The sequence below is a fragment of the Strix aluco genome, chromosome 7, assembly GCF_031877795.1.
Source record: "Strix aluco isolate bStrAlu1 chromosome 7, bStrAlu1.hap1, whole genome shotgun sequence".
NCBI classification, from domain to species: Eukaryota; Metazoa; Chordata; class Aves; order Strigiformes; family Strigidae; genus Strix; species Strix aluco.
In genome coordinates this window covers 4,618,201-4,631,937 of record NC_133937.1, presented here as the reverse complement: position 1 = coordinate 4,631,937, position 13,737 = coordinate 4,618,201, and the positions used below count along the sequence as shown (strand labels likewise).

Genomic DNA, 13,737 nt, shown 5'->3' with positions numbered 1-13,737 from the left:
GCAGATTAATTCCTCTGAACGCCCTTGGTGCGCCCCAGGCTCGGCAGGTTGTACGTCCAAATCAAGCCCAAAATGTTCTCCCCTTGTGCCGCAACTTGCCCGCCTGGGGTGTTGCTTCCTGCTGCCCTTTGCTTGCTTTCTGCAGAGTCCTTATCAGCCAGCTCTTGTTTCCAGACCTTTCCCTCTGGTTCTCACCCTGCCTGGCTGCTTTCCTCAGAATATTGGGGTCAAAATATCCCACCACTGGTGCCTCGGGACTGCCCTGGGGTCTGCGTGGGGGACGCGATAGCCCATTTGCACCATCCTGTAAAATGCCCTTCGGCTGCGGGGAGGAAAGACAGACACAGGCTGATGTGAGCCCAGCCTCTGCTTTACAATCTCTTTCCTGCCACTATAAATAACCTCGGTGAGAGTCACTTCAAAGGGAAGAGCTGGCGGCGGAGAGGTGGTTTGGGGACCAAGCGGGACAGGGGCGTCCCACTGCCCGATCCCACCCCGGCGCTTTGCATAAATAAATAAATCATGCAGCAAAGGGAGAGGTGGAGAGAGAGGGCGAGCAGAGGAGGTTACTTTGGGAAGCCGCGCAGCTCGCTCATCCCAGCCCCGTAGTTCGGAGGGAGTGTGTCATGTTACAGGGGAGCCACGATCAGCCAGAGCACAACGTTGCCGGAGCAGCTGAGAATTACCTCTCTCTAATGGGGACTTTCATGTGCGAGCTCCTGGCCGGTCTGCGAAGGAACTGAAACTGGCAGCTTAGAAGGAAACAAAAAAAAAATCTACCAGCGAGCCAAAAGACTGAAACACAGGAGGAAAAAAAAAAAATCCTGATCAGATTTTTTTTCCCCCCTCCGACTGTTTGCTGCAGTTGGATCCTTTTTTTTCTGCACGCCTCTTATGTGTGTGTGGTTTGTTTTTATTTTTTAAAGACCCCCCCCTATCCACTTTTGTCATTATTGCTGTTATTTGTTATTTGCTGGCACTGGGATCCCCTTGGACGCTCTTTTTCTATGCCTTCTGGATTGTGCTTCTCAGAGTAGGAGCGAGGCTTTATTTATTCTATTTATTTATTTATTGTTTCTCAGGACAGGGAGGGAATGTTGGAGGAGAAGAGTTGGAAAGGCATCGGCGAAGCAGCTTTTGACAGGGGGTGCGTGGCTCCCCCCAGGACCAGCGACGGGGAGAGATGCTGCCGCCTCCCTCTCCTGCTGGGCTCGGGGCTGCCCGGCGTCTCCCTGCTCTCTCTGGTGCTGAGCCTTCTGCTGTACTTTCGAACCTCCGATCTGCAGTCCCGGGTGTCCCACTTGGAAGCAGACAGGCCCACACAGCTCCCTGCCTGGCTCTCAGCAGACCAAATGGAGACAGCTATTTTGGGAAGAGTTGACCAACTGCTTGATGAGGTCGGTGTCCTTTCATTTAGCGTGTATAGTTTGCAGTACTATAGATTTGAGGCATGTGCATGCTCACATAGTCCCATTATCTGTTTTTTTTTTTTTCTCCCTTAAAAATGTATTTCTGCACAAGTGATGCTGCTAGATTGAATTTCCCATGCCTTCAGGTCCCTCCCACCTCTCAAACCTGCCTGGCGTTTGCTTCCCTCTGCCCCAGCCCACACTGTGCCTGAAGTCCAGCACTTTGCAAAGGGGGAAACCTCATCCCTGGTCCTGGCAGGGAGGGAAGAACCTGCAGCCCTCTCTGTTTGGTGACTGATGACATTGCCTGCTGAAAGGGTTAGAGCTAGAGGTTAAACCTGGGAATTCACTGTGGGTTTGAGCCCTGGGAGAGGGACAGGCAAGGCATGCCACAGCTGGTGTGGCTACGGGAGGAGGTAACTGCAAACACACCAGTGTTGTGATGGACTGGCTTTGCCGCTGTGCCAGCCCTGACCCCTTCCATGGCTCCTGGCTCAGGAAAATGAGACATGCTGTCACTGCCAGGATAGTTTCTGGTACTGCCAGAGCATCAGTGCAGAGCATATGTCTGCTATGCCCACTTGAGCCTCATCCAAACTCCACTGGAGCCAGTGGACTCTTCCTCTGAGGATGGGGGAAAGCTGTTGCTGAAGAAGCCTGAGCTTCAGCAGGTCTATATAGAGGGCCCAAAAGTGCAGATTTTTGTTGCTGACACCTTTTATTCTGCTGTGCTGATGCTGCTGGGGGCTGCCTGGGCTTCTCTGCCCTGGGCAGGATGAGTATCCTGCAGTATTCCTTGCCTCGTTGGGGCTTTGAAGTGGTTTTGACATATGTCAGGGAGCAGATGGTGGCTCACGTCTCTGAACTCTCCCGGCAGGTCCACACTGACCTGTTCCCACAGCTCTAGGGGACGCTTGGGGCTGCGATTCAGGGCTGGGGCTGTTTCTACCCACCTCTCCTTTTCTCTGTTTATTCCAGCCTTGGCTTGAGACAGGCTGGAGAGATCCCTGGGGCTAGCCCAAAAACTGTTTGTGTCTGAAAAAAATCTTGCGTGCTGCTTTTACCAAATGAGGTGAGGAGTGGGATGATCAGAGTGGTGGCTACTGGAACCTGTCTTGGGGCAATGCTGCTTGGCACCTGGGGGGACCTGGGGACCCCCCCTCACCCCCACTTTCTAGGAGCTGTGAAGGTCTGTGGTGAGGAGTTCAAACCTACAGCTGACAGGCTTGGCTACTGTTTACGGGTCTCGTGGGAGCGGTCCCTGCATCAGCTGGGATTTGCAGTCAAAAGTTATGAACTTCGAGTTAGCAAATGCCGTAGGAGCTCAGGGATGTGGTTTTGAGTGGCCTCTTTGGATGAGGAATAAGGGGGAGACAGGGTCCATGGGGCAATACCCCATAGGAAAAAAGCTTTTTGCGGAGGCAGAAGTGTTGCAAGTGGCTGGACCTGTGCCCCACGGTTGCACCCTTGCGCAGGCACTCCTTCCCTGCCACTGAGCAGAGGATAACGCGTAGCGGTCCCCTTGACGCTGCTGGCATGAGTCTCCTGGGAAGTCACAGTTTATCTCTACCAAGTGATTTGAGACGTGCCACAGGATGCCTCCCGGGACCGGTGCCCGGGGCCGGATGGCCCCCTGTGTCCTGCTGGCTCTGCTGGCCGCAGCACCTTTCTGCCTTTTAATAACCCAGCTTAGAGAGGAAATGGGGCTCTCATGATGCCCACACGCCCAGCAGCACCCCTGTTTTCTGAGCAGCCCCTCCTGAGCCCCTTTGGAGTGGGCCCAGCCCCCCTCACAACCAGTGTGGGGAGCAGTCATGGGACAGGAACCACTGCTTGAGGGGCCAGCACTTGCTCCCAGGTACCACCAGGGTTACGGGTTCCCTGCTGGGCCACAGCTTCAAAAATAGCTTGGAGAAAGGTGCCAGAGCCTGTGGAGGAGCAGAGATGCCTGGTCCAGGTCTCCTGTCCCTTTACACCTGGGAAGCTCTGCTGCCTGTGGGGGGAGGGAGGGCTGTGCCTCCTGGGGAGGAGACCCTCCCCAACTCCACTACACACTTCAGCTAAGCTCCTCAAACAGCTACTTCAGATCTTCACAACTCAGCCAGAGGTACTGGTGTGGGCCAAGCGGCTCAAGGTGCAGGGCGGGGGTCTGCTGGTGGACAGATGGTGGGGTGGCATATGGGGCTTTTGCTTAAGAAAGAAAAACAAATTCCGCTGGTCCTCCTTTTCATTAGGTCTGAAGTGGGGCTAAGTTGGATGGGTGTCCCAGACTGGCTGTTGAGGGACAAGAAGGATGGAGAAAAACAGGAAAGATTAAGGGGAGCTGGGAAAGGATGGGAGAAGAAAAATGAGGAAAATGAGAGACTGGTCTGAGCATGAGGAGAGCGTGACTGGGGGTAGAGGGGCTGTGGCCGGGCTTGCTGTGATGGACATGACAGCAGGATATTCATTCCCCCCTGCTCAGACCCTCACTGCCTCTCACTGCCACATCCTCACGGTTTCCTGGTGTTTCAACCTTAATGGGTTTCACAGCTGCCAGCTCAGTGTTATCCATCACAAAATAAAATAGCAAAGCTTTAAAGAAACCCCGGCTTTGGAAAGAGCTGGTCTGAGCCAGGCAGGGAGGTGGGAGGTGTGAGGAGCCACAGGCATGGCAGCACATTTCTAGCTCTGGTGGCTGTGAAGATCAGCTGGAGGGATGCGAAGAAGTGAAGTCTTCAAGGGCTGATAGAGGAGCTCTGAGGTTATGCTCAAAACCCGTACTGCTCTGTGCTTCGACCTGGAGCACATGGTGCCCTCCAGGCTGTGCCATGTTTGTGCCCAGGTGTGCCCTTGAGGTCCCCAATGGTCTGTGAGCAGCCATGAGGACACCGTACGGATTGCACTGAAAAGTGCAAAATGCCAAGTCCTGTTAGGTGCCCTACTTCCAGACAAGCAAAGGTAAAGCAGACTAGCAGGGAGAGGAGCTGGGTTGGTTTGTTTAAAATGTTAATTTAAAGCCAGCTGGTGGGGATGTTTTCCTGGTGTTGGAGCCCAGTTTTGGAGCACCTGCAGCTGGCTGTGGCAGTGTTACTGTTTTGGTTCAGGATGAGCAAAGAGAGGGCCACAGATGCTTCCCCAGAAGCAGCCCGACCAGTGCTGCTTCACTTGTTACTGTGTAAACCTCTGCCTGGTGTCAGTGAATAGCAGAGGGGAATTTTCTGCGAGGCACAAATTGACTAAGTTTTCCCACAAAAACATCTGTGTGGAATGGGCCAGAAGCAGGTAGTTCAGGAAGAACTTTAGCTCCATGTAGGAATTCCTCTGCATTTAGGGGATATCATAAAATCGTATGAAGAGCACAAATAAACTCACTACTGGCATGTGCAGTAGAGACAAAGCTTTCCAAAGAAGAAAACAAGGTCCTTTCCCATGCTGGGTAACATTTGGTACTGTTTCATTTGCCAAAAGCTCGTCAGGGTGGAGAGCAGGATGCATTCAATGCTGCTGCTGGGAAAAAAAACCACCAGAATTTGTGTGCTTGTGGAAGTAGAAGTGTGTGTGTAACACAACAGCAGTTATCCTGTAAAGCCTGGGGGAAGATCGCCTGCCCCTTTGCACTGTGATGAGTGCGTTCAACCTCTCAGGGGCTTGTGTTGAAGGTATTTGTTGTGTCTTTAGTGACGCTGAAGGGTTTCAGGGGCTGTGCCATGGATGGGGAGGGAGCATTGATCCTCACTGCTTTCTCAATAGGCTCATTTCCCTGGGACTCTTTTCTTACTTATGCAAGCAAAGAAGGGACACCTGAAAACTCCCTTTCCCTCCTGACCTAAAGTATTTTTTCCCTCCTTTGCTTCAGTGTGTCAAAGCACACTGCTCAATTCTGCTTCCCAGGATCAGCAAGATTGCTCTAGGCATCCCCTGCCTTGATCTTTAGCTTAGTGTTTTCCACCCCAAAGTAATGAGATTTTTTTTTTTTCTTCCAATTTCTCTGGTAGCCAATTCCTATTTCCTTTCAACCGTTTGCAATCCTTGAATCTAGATGGTGTTATTTCCAAGCTTTTCGCTCCAGCTGGGAGGGCTCACTGCTTGCTTTGCTCTATGCCACAGGGTCCTGCGATTCCAGGAGCTGGGCCTTTAAGAAAAAGCAGCGAAATTGGAGATAAAACAATAAGAGTTAACAAAACCACCCGCCCTTGAAATCCTCCTGATGGTTGTAATAGATTATCTATTTGAAACATGTTTCTTTTAGCTGTTGGAGATAGTGGTGGGAAATTATTTCACCTCCCCGGGTGACTGCAAACAACTACGTCTGTTAAAGAGCTATTAATCTGCCCCCTTTGAAGAAGTGCCCTCTCTTTCACCTAATCTCAAGTGCCCATCCAAAATAGACAGGCACTTGCAAGGTTTGGGAGGCCACAGCCATGGTCCTTTAATGTGAGAAGAGGTCTTGCTTTCACTGCTCTGTCCACCCAAGCCAGCCCTGTCCTGTCATGCTAGTGGCGAGTTAACAAAACCCACAGGAAAAGCCCGTGCTGTCTCTTGCCCATTCCAGCATGTGTTTCAGCCCGACCCTCCTGGCCTTGCCTTATTGCAGACAGAGGCTTTTTCCCTTTCCTCTGCACTCAGTGATGTGCAATAGCTCCCTAAATACACAGTCCCTGTGTCAGAGTCAGTCAGTTGTGGCCCCAGTGCCGACAAATGGTTTTTCAGCCACTTTCATATGTACAGGGGAAGGTGCAGCTGTTATGTCACCTGAAAACACGACAAGCAAGAGCAAGCAGGCTATGCTGACAAGCCACTCCTCTCTATAAGAAGTGTTTTCAGCACTTCTGCCAGGGCAAGAGGTAGCCAGTTGCTGCTCTGATGTTTCATGCTCTTAGGTGTCTCCCACGGTGAAAAAGCAAACCCAGAAAGGAGATCGCAAACACGATCTTACACGAGCTTACAGAAGTCAAGCTTGCCCTAAAATGGAGTGGTTTTCTGCTGCCTGGGAATGGAAGTTTTCTCTTGGAAAGGCCAGTTTTAGAGGGAAAGCCCTTTTTTTTTGCTGTCCAGAGCAAAGCTGGCTTCTTGTGTTGGACCAGGTGGTATTTTGCACGGTGGTAATGAGGGAACCAGAAAAGGCCAGGACTTCATTTCATTTCACCATCTCAACCCAGAGTTGAACTGAGGTCTCCAGAAGCCAAGGATTTTTTCTGTTGCAGTCAATGTTTGTTTAATAGATTGTGCAGGAAACAGAACTCCAGTGCTCCTAAATTCCTGGTAGGTTTTGCCTCCCACTGAAGGGGGGAAATCGCACAGCACCACTGCCCTTTGCACTCCCTAGGGATGTGCAGAGCTCCTGGGCTCCAGGGCGGCACTGCGACGGCCAGGGATGGAGAAAATACCGAATGCCAGTGAGTGCCCGATGGCTGCATGGTACCCGTACTTGGGGCTGTCCTCCCAGCCCTGCCCAGCAGCACCCGTGCCTCCCTCCTGAGGGGCCCCCATCCTTGAGAAGGCTATTTCAGTTGTCCCAGGTGTTTCCAGTACTCTGACCCTGCAGATAAAGCTGTGGGGAAATGCTATTGCTCCTGTTCCTCTCCCAGTCATACTCAAGTCCTGCTGGGTCATCGCTTCCTTGGTAAGTCCAGTTATGCTGCTCCTCTCCTTGTGAGCTGGCAGAACAACCCAGCCAAGGCTTCTTGCAGCAAGCCCTAATTCTGCCTTCCCTCCCCGCACGGTTCCCTCTTGGCCCCTAGGGTGCCTCTGCACTTGGCAGGCCAGGGATCTGTTGCATATTTCCTTGCAGATTTCTGTCCTAGAAAGGGCCCTGCTGCAGCAAGGGTGTTCGGACCCTTGCTGGTTAGGAAATGACTTTCTACTCCTGCCTGTGTGAACCATCACCCCTCCCTCCCCTGTGCTAAGCCTAATTCCCAAAGATGGGAACCCCACCCGAATGCAGCACTCTTGTGTTCAGACATTTTGGTTGGCACATGTGTAGATGGAAACAGGAATGCATATGTCTACATACCAGTCTGAGTATCCAAATAAAGGCTCCGCTGTCCTATTTGTGCCCATGTTTGACCATTAGCACAAAGTGTTCAATGCCAGGCAGATCTGCGGAGCAGAGCCGTGCCATCTGGGGGTGGCAGCTAGATGGGAACGTGCCCAAATGGAAAGATTCACATATCTATGCTTTTAAGCTGAGAAGATAAAATGCTATATGGGAACTGGCAATTCTCTTCATGTGAAACCCTCTCCTCACCCTGATATCAAATCAGCTCACTACCAAAACATTTCAGTCTACCATGCAAAAAACCCCTCTGAAAATATTCCATTTCTAGTCAGTCACAACAACCCTTACTGATTTTGACTTGCAATAAGGAAGCCAGTCCTTTCAAAGTGAAAAATGGAAGTGTTCCAGCCAGTTCTGCCTTCCCTCATCCCAGGAAGAAATACGTTGCTTTATTATTTTCCTCTCTAAAAGAAATTCTCCCCAAACTGATGCCTTCTTGCAGAAAGGTGCTCACCTGTGAAAATCGAGTAATTTCTATATGATCCTGGGCATGGGCTTCTGTTGAGGCTAACATAAGGCTCTTTCTTTCAAAATGTTGGCCCCAGTTGTGAAGTAGGTCAGACAATAAGAAGGTGCAACTGGGATGAACAGTTGGGCTTGAGGGTTAGAAGGGAAGAAGGAGTGATGCCTTAGCACAGGCACCCCGGCAGCTCAGTCTTCTCAAATAATCTCAAATCATTAACCAAGCACGGTTCACAGGCATTAATGAATAACTTATTTGGATTGATTTGCATTTTCTTCACTAAATCACAGTTGTTTAAGTCTATGAGGGGTGGTGTAGATGCTGTCCCTAAAGTGCATTTTGCTCAGGACATGGGTCAATTTTAATGACATTTCCAGTGCGGGAAGACGGGGTGGACTCTATTGCCCCTTTAAGAGATACAGAGATGGGGCCAGAGAGCAGGAGACTGACACGCCGGCACCATTAGAAATCCAAACTCATTGGAAATGAACATTTTGACATGATTCCACCTTCAGGAAGCTCTTGATAGGTTTTGTCTTGTTCTGCGCTTAGAGAAAAGTTAAGCTTCACAGCCTCTGAAGGTTTCAGGAAATGCTGTTGCTGTTTTCAGGCCACCTTCAGCTGCAGTTTTTCAGTGGGACCCTTTTGTCTGTCCTAGTGTCTCCATGAACATAAGGAGTCTGCCACAGAGGAGAAGAGTACCTGCTTCAGATCTCCATTTTTCATCTGCTGAGAGGGTCTTCTGAGAAACACGACTTTCTCATGAGGACTCAGTCACCTCTTTATTTGCCACTGCTGGCTCTTGATTTTGTAATGTCTGTCAGGAGGACCACATTTGGAGGCCATTACGAAACTCCCTCAGCCTGCTTCCAATCAAACCCCACATTTCTAGTTAAAGACTATGAACTTTAATGTCTTTCTTCGTTCCCAAACTGTTTTGCTCAGTTTTTCCCATCTCTTCCCAAACTGTTCTGCTCTGTCTCTCCCATCTCTACTTGGGCAGCATCCCCCAGTCCCACTTTTCTCAGAATTTGAGGCTTTGGTTTCAACGGTATTAATGAATCAATTTGCTCTTTTTTCTCCCTTGACAGAAATTAAAGTTCCACTTGCCAAGACACCGAGAAGTTCGAGAGACACACCAGCGATGCAACTGCCCGGCAGGTAGGGATCTGGGACGGCTAGCAATTTGGAAGGGCTTTTTTTGTCTACATCTTGTTGAAAGATTTTAAATATGGTGTGGTATTTGAATACAAAGTTACACATACTTGTGTAACAGTGTGCTTGAGGTGTAGAAAATCAATATGGAGATGTGTGTAACAAGTCAGGTACATGTGTAAATACTAACTCTTCATATGACAGAAACAGCAGGAAAAGTGATAGACATCCAGGTAGACATCTAGGTAGTCAATAAAGAGAGGAAGATACATCTAGAGGGCAGATGTTCCCATTCATTTTAGATATCAATTTTGAAGTGGGCAGAATGGCTCTTGGGAGGTGCATCTTCCTTGGCTGATTTGAGAAGGTTTGAGACATGCAGGCTAGACCCAACACCAAAGCTGAACAGCTAAATTTTGGTGAGCCAAAGTGCCTCTGGGGTGAGAAGATTTGAATTCCTTGGTGTTATACAACTATCCGAGGCATCTTGCAGAATACCAGCCTTCTGTTAGAAGCGGCCATTTATCAGGGGGTTGAATGAAGTGGTCACTCAAGGTCCCGCTCATATAACATACAGAAATATTATGGGATTGCTTAATTGCATTATGTTTTTAATCATGCTAATATCAAAAGGCTCTTTGAGACACATCTTCTGAAGTGGTTTCAATACAATAAGTGACAAATTGCTATGGAAAAAACATTTGTGAATGGCATTTCATTCCATTACTATGAATCACTCAGCCTTCCTCATTGTCTTTTGATGCATTTGGCTGTGTACAAAAAAATAGAGAAGTGCCAGCTACCACTCACACCCAAAGTCAGAGTTTTGGAAGAGTTTGAATGTGTGTACCCAAACTGAGTAACTGAAACTCATCTTGAAAAGAAAGAGGCAGAGAAAGTTGTGTCTGGATGAGCATCTGAAAGTGGCATTTCCATTTTCTGTGGTTCTTTGGTTCTCTTTGGTGCCCAATGTGTGGGGTGTTTGACAGTGTCCGGTGGTACACATATCAAGGTGTGTTTAAGTATGGTCAACAGTGGGATAATGGTAAATGAAGGGGGCTGTCTTTGCTGTAGGTAATGTTGTCTTGAGATCAATGTATTTAGACCCATTTACAGACATAGGAGGTATAGTCTCTTGTCAGACTAACATGGCTTTGTAAAGAAGCAGCTTGTAAAAGAGGCAAAGCTATACAGGTTTATGGAAATGAACTATATGGAAAAGAACTAAAGTCCAGGATCCAGACTTGTAGAATGTTGGAAAATGCCTGATTTGACTAGTCCAGATCAGGACTGTTGGACTTTCTTTTTAGTCCCAGAAAGAAACATGAGGAACTATTTTGTTTAATTTTAAAAGACAGTCCAAATGAAATGTCTTGTAAGTATCTCTTCTCCAATGATCAGATCACAACTGAGTTCAACTGTTTTTAAATTTCAACCCTTCCCTATGATGGGAACACAAATCATAGCACTACTCCATTTTCAAGTTCCTGCCTAGACTTGACATATAAATGCCATAAAACCACAGGAATGAATATCCTCCTGGTGTTTCTGATCCAGCTTGGAGAAGGAAACTTAGAACTTGAATGCAGAGCAGAGAAAAAAGAGATTCACTGATTTTTGAGGCCATCTGAATGTGACCCCCTACACCATGTGTGTGATAGATGAATTGCCCAAGTATTCCAGCATCAAGATCATAATATGTGGTTACAGATACCCACATCCCTAGTGAAGCCTCGGCAGCAGTCAGTGCTGGATTTCTTATAATGTTTAGGTACCTGCTCATTCTGTTAAGCTCATAATATTTCTGAAGGACCGCTTTAATTCAGGAGAACAATAATAAAAGATGTCTCATAAAGGTTCAGGCTTCCTTTTCTACCTGTCAAACTTGCTTGTCTTCATCAAATATCCTACAGATACAGAAACTATTTGTAAAAATTTCCCCCACCCTGCCAGCTAATCTGTTGAGGGAAATGAAGCTGTAGTCCAAAGCTGATGTTGTGGCAGGTGAAGTCTTTGGGCAGTGCAGAAATGAAGGCACCTTCAAGTAGCCATTGTCTCATCTCAGACCCTTTGCTCCAGGGTGTTTCCCTTTGGTGTCCAGGCTGATGCAATGCTGGCCACCTGAAAGCACTGTCATGCTGTTTCAATATGGTCTCTCTTCTTTATCCCCAATGCCTTTTTTTCCCTTGTGTTTAAAATGCCCTAAGGACCAGACAATGTGACCCTTGTGGGAGACCAAGGTATTCAGAAGCACTGAGAAGCATCAAGATGTTGCAAGACTTGGCGCATGCCCGTTGCTTCTCAGTGGCCCACTCTACTGCCTATAAACACATCATGTTCCTCACCAAAAATAAACGTTCATCAGAAATGACATTTGAGTTAAACCCTAACTGTGAGCACGGCAAAAAAGGGAAAAAGGAAAACAAGTTAATTTGCTGACCTGTTCAGTATGGATGTGGAGGTCCTGGGCAGGGTCACCCATTGCCATAGAAGACCTTCAGGACAACAGGGGGTTGTGAATGTAAATAGTTTGGAAAAGCTGGGAGTAGGGGAACAAGAAGACTGTGAAGTGTGTGACTGTGCTGCGGCTATCTGAGCACGTGTGATAAGGACCATAGGAATAACATGGTCAGGAAAACAACGCAGCTGTATTTATAACAAACAATAAGGAAATAAAAGTTTCCTTCAGCTGGGAAGCTGCTAATTCAGATCACTTGGACTAGGGCTGGGTGAGACTACCTGTGAGTGAGATGTCGCTCTTTGGCATTGTGTTTTTTGAGCTCAGAGGTTGCAATGGGCTTCTCCAGCGGTGTCTCAGTGGGGATGACACAACCCCCAAGGGTAATTACCCAATTCCTGGGTAATTAGACTCAGTTCCCTTGTCTGGCAGATAACCTGTGTGATTCCTTCTGTCCCCACCATCTGCCAGACTGATCTGGGACAACTTCATACAGGTTGGGAAAGGGTCCTGAAGCCTCAATGGCAGTAATGACTGTACCCAGCTATTCACCACGCCCAGACCCTGTGCCATGCTGGGGCCCAGTGTGGACAGGGAGCTCAGCCCATGTTTTGATCTGAGGTCATTGCGTGCTAGGATGAGACTTGGGGAATTTTTCTGGAACTGAGCAGATGCTGGTGAGACCATGGGTCTGATTTCTAGGATTGAGCCTCACTTCATGACTTTTGATCAGATGAGGGAAATGTTTCTTTTCCATATGGGATGTGGATGTGGCTGAGAGCTCAGGAGAGCTACCTGAGGCTGGAGGATCCTTTCACGGTCAACTGACCTCCCTTGGTTTGTGCCATGTAATAACAAAATGCTGCAAGGGAAGAGCATTGTGTTTGACGTTGACAGGGTGAAACCCTAAGTTTTCCTGGTCTAATCCAGACCCAATTGCAGGTCCAGACCCTGTCTGCCTGGACAGTCTCAAACAGCCAGGGATTAACACCAAAACCCCTTCCCACAGCCTTCCTTGTGGAGGTGGACGCTTGTGTATTTTGTATACACAAGCTCTTTATTAGACCTTTCCCATCTTCCTCTCTTCAGCTCCTATTTTCACAGTCCCCACGTGTCTGCTTTTCACTCTGCTGGCTCTCTGCTCCAGTCTTCAATATCCCTTAAAAAAAAAAAAAAAAAAGGAGGCTGGCTCCTTTCCCTCTGCCCCCGCAATGCTTGTTTTGGTCTGGTTTCTCCTTGGGTAGGTTGGGAGCCCGCAGCACTGGAGGCGGTCAGCCGTGTGAGCAGGGAATCAGCTCAGAGGGATGTCGAATGGCTTTTCCATCCCTGCCTGTGGCAGCACTCGGGGGCAGAGGAGGGAGCTGAGCTGCGGGAGTAGGCAGCTCCGGCCCTGTGGGCTGCCGGGGCCTGGGACTGATGGTCAGAGGGAGGTTGCACAACCCTGCCACAAACCAGCGTGCCTTTTGCTCTTATAGGGGCTTTGAGGCTGGTGTAGGGCAACTGCAAGGATTTTGGCATTGGCCAGGAGCTGGGGTCCTCTTGGCAATGTCTTTGAGGCGTTGCAAGGGAATGTCCCATGGACATTTCTTCTCATACAAAACCTCACCCACGTCCCCTGTCTGCCCCAGCCTGGGGTGCAGGGAAAGCTGCTTGGCCACTCTCTTCAGCTCTGATTGACCTTACAGAAATACCAGTAGAAGCTGCCACAACTCAAAAATGTTGCTGCTGTTTCCCTTCTTGCAGGGTGGCCCACGAGAGCAAAGGTGCAGCAGTAACCCCAGTTGCACCCCGGGGCTGTGGGCCACATGGTGTGCACGTTTGGTCCAGGCATCCTGCTTGCACCCTTGGGTGCACCCGTCCCGTGGTGGCTGGACCCCTCGGCACAGCGGCAGCTGCTGGAAGAGGCCAGCAAGAAACGGCGCGGGGCTGCAGCGGGGCTTTGACTCCCACCCAGGATGTGTCACCCAGAGGCGGCAGGTCCAGCTGGCAGGAGGCGGCAGGATTTCCCACCTCCCGACCCCTGCCTGGCCCTGTGGGCAGTCAGCAGAGGGAGGAAACGTCAGGAAGGGCAGGACCCTGTTGGTGGAAGAGAAGGTGGTGGGGATGGCTGCAGTGGGGCCAGACTCCTGGGCAGCTGAGGCTGAGCCTCGGGCAGGATATTGCATCTAAATGGGTGCATCCATTTCTCCCTTGGGATACTTACCTCCTCCCC

The 13,737-nt window shown here is 49.4% G+C and overlaps 1 protein-coding gene across 1 annotated transcript; it reads left to right on the top strand.

Annotated features, from left to right (window-relative positions):
* Positions 1-467: 467 nt before the first annotated feature.
* On the top strand, positions 468-13,300 carry LOC141926201 (collagen alpha-1(XIII) chain-like). The gene is made up of 4 exons (XM_074831624.1): positions 468-896; positions 1,088-1,397; positions 9,004-9,073; positions 13,269-13,300. Coding segments are annotated over exons 1-4 (414 nt in total). The 5' UTR covers positions 468-894.
* Positions 13,301-13,737: the final 437 nt, after the last annotated feature.

Coding starts and splice junctions, on each gene's coding strand:
- LOC141926201 (XM_074831624.1), top strand. Junction 1,398..9,003: donor TTGACCAACTGCTTGATGAG/GTCGGTGTCCTT, acceptor CTCCCTTGACAG/AAATTAAAGTTCCACTTGCC. Junction 9,074..13,268: donor GCGATGCAACTGCCCGGCAG/GTAGGGATCTGG, acceptor CCCTTCTTGCAG/GGTGGCCCACGAGAGCAAAG.